This window comes from Cannabis sativa, chromosome 5 (genome assembly GCF_029168945.1).
Source record: "Cannabis sativa cultivar Pink pepper isolate KNU-18-1 chromosome 5, ASM2916894v1, whole genome shotgun sequence".
In the NCBI taxonomy this organism is placed as follows: domain Eukaryota; kingdom Viridiplantae; phylum Streptophyta; class Magnoliopsida; order Rosales; family Cannabaceae; genus Cannabis; species Cannabis sativa.
The window spans coordinates 36,993,648-36,999,689 of record NC_083605.1 but is presented as its reverse complement, the minus strand read 5'-3'; the positions used below and the strand labels follow the sequence as shown (position 1 = coordinate 36,999,689).

Here is a 6,042-nt window from a genome sequence, read left to right as displayed (position 1 = left end):
CCAAATTCCTAGAAGTCTTCAAAAGACTTCACATTAACATTCCCTTTGCTGAAGCTTTAGAGCAGATGCCAAGTTATGTGAAGTTTATGAAGGAAATTCTATCAAAGAAGAGAAAGATGGAGGATTATGAGACAGTGGCTCTAACTGAAGAGTGCAGCGCCATTCTACAGAAGAAACTCCCTCCCAAACTCAGAGATCCAGGGAGTTTCACTATTCCTTGTACTATCGGGAGAATTGAAGGAATAAATGCACTTTGTGACTTGGGAGCCAGCATTAACTTGATGCCTCTATCAGTGTTTAAAAGATTGCCGCTGGGTGAAGCAAAGCCAACAACAGTAACTCTCCAATTGGCGGACCGATCACTAGCCCATCCTAGATGAGTCATTAAGGATGTGTTAGTTAAAGTTGACAAGTTCATCTTTCCAGCTGATTTCATCGTTTTGGATATGGAAGAAGATAGCAATGTCCCAATCATTCTTGGGAGACCATTCTTGGCAACTGGCCAAGCCTTGATCGATGTTCAGAAGGGTGAATTAAAGCTGAGAGTCCAAGGAGAAGAAGTGGTCTTTAATGTGCTAAAGGCTATGACGTACCCAAAGGCAAGTGATAACTGTTTCTTCATTGACTTGATTGATGAAATTGTGGGTGAGAAAAAGCGGCTAGATGATCCTCTTGAACTAAGTTTAACTGAAGATGAATTGACAGAGCAAGAGGGACAAGAGGTCATGGGTTATGTGAAGTGGCTTGATTCCTATGGGCCCTTGAACAGAAGATATTTTGAGGAATTGGGAGCAGTTCCAAAAGAGCTAAAGCCATCTACTGAAAAGCCTCCAGAACTTGAATTGAAGGTGCTTCCTAGTCACTTGAGGTATGAGTTTTTGGGTCAAGATAAAAAGCTGCCAGTTATTGTTTCAGCTTCTCTCTCTGATGTGGAAACTGATAGACTTCTGAGGGTACTCCGAGCTCATAATAAGGCCATCGCTTGGACACTAGGTGATGTCAAAGGAATCAGTCCTTCAACAGTGATGCATCGAATTCTTATGGAAGACAATGCCAAACCGACAATTGACGCTCAACGAAGACTCAATCCACCCATGAAAGAAGTTGTCAGAAAAGAAGTAGTTAAGTTGTTGGATGCTGGAGTTGCTTATCCTATTTCAGATAGTAAGTGGGTTAGCCCGGTGCAAGTGGTTCCAAAGAAAGGTGGAATGACTGTGATCAAGAATGAAAAGAATGAGTTGATTCTTACAAGAACAGTCACTGGTTGGAGGATCTGCATCAATTACTGGAAACTCAACAAAGCAACAAGAAAAGATCACTTCCCTTTGCCCTTCATTGATCAAATGCTAGAAAAATTGGCGGGGCAAGAATATTACTGCTTTCTTGATGGATATTCTGACTACCACCAGATAGCTATAGCACCTGAATATCAGGAGAAGACTACTTTCACATGTCCTTACGGTACCTTTGCTTTTAGAAGAATTCCATTCGGCTTGTGCAACGCCCCTGCTACTTTTCAAAGGTGTATGATGGCTATCTTTTCAGACTTGATTGAATCTTGTATTGAAATCTTTATGGATGATTTCTCGGTCTTTGGTTCTTCCTTCGATCATTGTTTGGAAAATTTGGAAAAAGTGCTAACTAGGTGCGAGAAGTCTAACTTGGTGTTAAACTGGGAGAAGTGCCACTTTATGGTAACAGAAGGAATTGTTCTTGGGCACAAAATTTCAAAGGCAAGAATTGAGGTGGATAAGGCTAAAGTTTCAACAATAGAGAATTTTCCACCTCCAGTTTTTGTAAAAGGAGTGAGGAGTTTCCTAGGACATGCTGGCTTCTACCGCAGATTTATCAAGGACTTCTCCAAGATCTCAAAACCTTTGTCTAGCTTACTTGTCAATGGTGTTCCATTTGAGTTTGGAGAAGATTGTTTAAAAGCTTTCAAGGTTCTAAAGGAGAGATTGATTACAGCACCGATAGTAACTTCACCAAATTGGGAGTTGCCGTTTGAGTTGATGTGCGACGCAAGTGACTATGCCATTGGAGCGGTCTTGGGTCAAAGAGTTGACAGAGTATTCCACACAATCTACTATGCTAGTAGAACTCTAAATGATGCTCCATTAAATTACGCCACTACAGAGAAAGAAATGCTGGCAATAGTGTTTGCTTGTGACAAATTCCGACCCTACCTGATTGGAAATAAAGTAATTGTCTACACAGATCATTCAGCAATCAAATACCTTATGACCAAGAAGGATGCAAAACCGAGACTGATTCGGTGGGTACTTCTACTTCAAGAGTTTGACTTAGAGATAAAAGATAAGAAGGGCACCGAAAACCTGGTAGCAGACCACTTGTCAAGATTAGAGCTGGAAGAGAGTCAGAATACAAAGGAGGTACAAATAAATGAGCAATTTCCTGATGAACAACTCTTTAGTGTGAGGGAAAACCTGATGGTACCATGGTACGCTGACTATGTTAATTTCTTGGTTGCAAAAATAACCCTCCCGAGCTTTCGCGTCAACAATTGAAGAAGTTCTTTTCTGAGGTGAAACATTATTATGGGAAAGAGCCAATCCTCTACAAGCACTGCACCGATCAGATAATTAGGAGATGTGTGCCTGAAGAGGAGATGTATTCTATCCTAAATCATTGTCATGCTTTACCATGTGGAGGACATTTTAGTGGAAACAGAACGGCTGCGAAGGTGTTGCAAAGTGGATTCTTTTGGCCAACGCTATTCAAGGATTGTACTACCTTTGTAAAGGCATGTGATCGTTGTCAACGAACAGGTAATATCTCAAGAAGAAACGAGATGCCTTTAACAGGAATTTTAGAAGTTGAATTGTTTGATGTGTGGGGAATAGACTTCATGGGTCCTTTTCCTTCATCCTTTAGCAATCAGTACATTCTTTTGGCCGTCGATTATGTGTCTAAATGGGTCGAAGCTGCAGCTACACCCCAGAATGATGGTAAGACAGTTCTTCGCTTTCTACAAAAGAACATCTTTACTCGGTTTGGTACTCCTCGAGCAATAGTAAGCGATGAAGGGAGTCACTTCTGCAACAAGCAGTTTGAAGCACTTCTTTCAAGATATGGTGTCCGACATCGAACTGCTTTACTATACCATCCCCAAAGTAATGGCCAAGCTGAAATTTCTAATCGGGAGATCAAAATGATTCTAGAGAAAACAGTGCAAAGATCAAGGAAAGATTGGTCAAGAAAATTAGATGATGCATTGTGGGCATATATAACTGCTTTCAAAACACTGATTGGCATGTCCCCATATCGGTTGGTGTTTGGAAAGGCTTGTCATCTACCGGTGGAGTTAGAGCATAAAGCTTTTTGGGCCATGAAGACTCTTAACATGGAACTAAAAGCTGCAGGGGAGAAAAGATTGTTACAGCTGAATGAGTTAGAGGAGTTTCGAAATGAAGCCTATGAAAACGCAAAAATCTACAGGGAAAGAACTAAGAAGTGGCACGATCAAGGTCTAGTACGGAAAGAGTTTCAACCAGGGCAGCAAGTGTTACTCTTTAATTCAAGGTTGAAACTGTTTCCTGGAAAGCTGAAGTCAAGGTGGTCAGGACCATTCACAGTGGTCAAGGTGTTTCCTTATGGAGCGGTGGAGTTAAAAGGTGATAGTCCAGCAACTTTCAAAGTTAATGGACAGCGTTTAAAGCTTTACTTGGGAGGTCAATTTGACCAAGCCAAGTCCGCCATGATTCTAGCGCCACTTTGAAGTACAAGGCTCAGCGTTTGGCTATATGACGATAAAGACAGCGCTCTTGGGAGGCAACTAAAGTGTTTTTCTTTAATTTTTCAGACTTTTTGGTTATGTTTTTAGTCTATGTTTTAGTATTTTTAGTATTTTAAGTAGTACCAGACATTATTTCTTTTTAGTTGAATCGTGAAAAGCGTGAAAAAAAAAATCGACCTGGAGCCCAGTGGTTGCGACCTGAGGGTTCCTAGGTCGCGACCTATTTTTCAAGTCGCGACCCTAGTCGCGACCTGGACTTTTACAAAAACTCATGAATTTTTTTTTGGCTCCAGTGGTCGCGACCTATTTTCCAAGTCGCGACTTCCCAATTTTCTAGAGAAGCACATAATTTGATCGTAAGCTAGTCGCGACTAGCCTTTGGCCAAGTCGCGACTTGCTCACGTATTTTCTATAAATTCAAATTTTTTCCCCCTCATTCAACCCTACGCCAAAAATTTCAAATTTCAAATCCTCTCAACCGAACCCTACCCTTTTCCATCTCAAAATTTCAATTTTTCATCTCCAATCTTCAATCTTTTCATCTTTTCTCAAATTTCTTAAACCCAATCCATTCAAAAAACCCAATTTCACTCAATAATCTACACATATCATCAAAACCCATATCAAAAATCACCCTAACACCCCAATTCCGAAAATCATCATTGTCTTCATCTTCAACCTCAAGCTTTCAAGAACATTCAACAATGGAGGTGGAGTAAAGCTTTTTCAGGTTTGTAAGTATCACTTTCTTCGATCTTTTAGGAATTTGATTAATTTTTTTTCGATTTTGGGTGGTCTAATTGTGTATTGTGCAAAATATTGTTGATATTGGGTTGTCATTATTGTATTGAGTATTTGAGATTATTGTTTGAGTGATTTTTTTATTTTTGGGATAGAGAAAAATTAAGGGGAGGTGCTGCGCAATTTTTTTGAAAAAAAAAACAGAGAAAAAAAAGAAAAAAAGTTTCGGAAAAAAAAAAAGAAAAAAAAATTCGAAAAAAAAAATATAAAAAAAAATATATGGCACCTAAGAGGACTAGGAATGTAGAGGAGGGTTCGTCTTCAAACCCACCACCAACAGATTTTGATAGGACCCGCTTTGGAAACATTGAGGCCCAAAATCGCTTCACGAGGCTAAAGAATAGGGCTTATATTGATGATCAGGGTATTGAATTCCCCGAGAATCCTTTGAGGCGTCAACCTCGGTTTGAAACAATCAGAGCTCAAATAGAAAGAATGAAGTGGGGAAGTTTTGTGGATGCTCGGGGTCGGGCTAATGTTACTATGGCTTGTGAATTTCTTGCAAATTGGCCCGACCGCCGGAATGGGGAAGTGAAAGTGCGTGGGAAGAAAGTTCCCGCTACTGCTGATGCATTTAATGTGACGTTCTCTGTCCAAGATTACACTAGGGAAGAACAACGCCTCCGAATTATTGAGGAGGAAGAGCAGTTTGATATGGTGGATGTGGCGAAGACAGTGGGATTTCCTGGGTTGAGGTTTCATGACAATGATGGCACAGAGGGGTCGCCAAATATCCTATACCGGTGTGAGCTGAACCCGGTGGCAAAAACATGGCTGTACTTTGTAAGTGCTCGGTTAGTGCCAAATAAGCACTTTTTCGATGTCCAAATGGATCGCCTGAAATATGTGTACGCCATAATGAAGGGGTACAACATTAACATTGGACAAGTCATAAGGCAAAGCATTGAGCAGATCGTGCAAGGAGCCACGGGAGGTGGTTTTGGTTTGGCGAGAGTAATCACAGAACTCTGCGGGGCATATGAAGTTCCCCAATTAGAGTATGACAACACGGTGTTGCCACTTCGCAAGATGGACATCGCCTTTGTCAACAGGCTGAAAGAGCCGCATCCCTATGGCCAACCTCCACCTGATGCACCGCAAGGGCGTAGGCGGCAACGAGAGCCTAGTGTTGAAGAAGAAGAGGAGCAGCCCCTACAATTGCCTGCGCCTATTGATCCTACAACACAATACACTCATGCACAACTGAGTTATATAATTCAGCAGAACAACCACATGCAACAATACATGGTGCAGAGGAGTGTCTATGATGAGGGACAAGTTCAGCAACTTAACTCTCTCATCAACAGAATGAACATCGGGATTGATGACCCGAATTATTTGGCGCAACCTCCTCGGTTCTATCCCTATGACCAGCCGCCACCACCCAACCCTTTCTGAGAGGGTCTAAGGTAAGTCTCTTTTCTCTGCATATTCCTGTATACATTGGGGACAATGTCATATTTAGTTTGGGGGGAGAGACTTAA

At 41.3% G+C, this 6,042-nt stretch overlaps 1 protein-coding gene across 1 annotated transcript; it reads left to right on the top strand.

The window, feature by feature from the left end:
* Positions 1-3,172: 3,172 nt before the first annotated feature.
* Positions 3,173-3,856, top strand: LOC115710519 (uncharacterized). The gene is made up of 2 exons (XM_030638882.2): positions 3,173-3,604; positions 3,845-3,856. The coding sequence occupies exons 1-2, from the start codon at positions 3,173-3,175 to the stop codon at positions 3,854-3,856; spliced, it is 444 nt and encodes a 147-aa protein (XP_030494742.2).
* Positions 3,857-6,042: the final 2,186 nt, after the last annotated feature.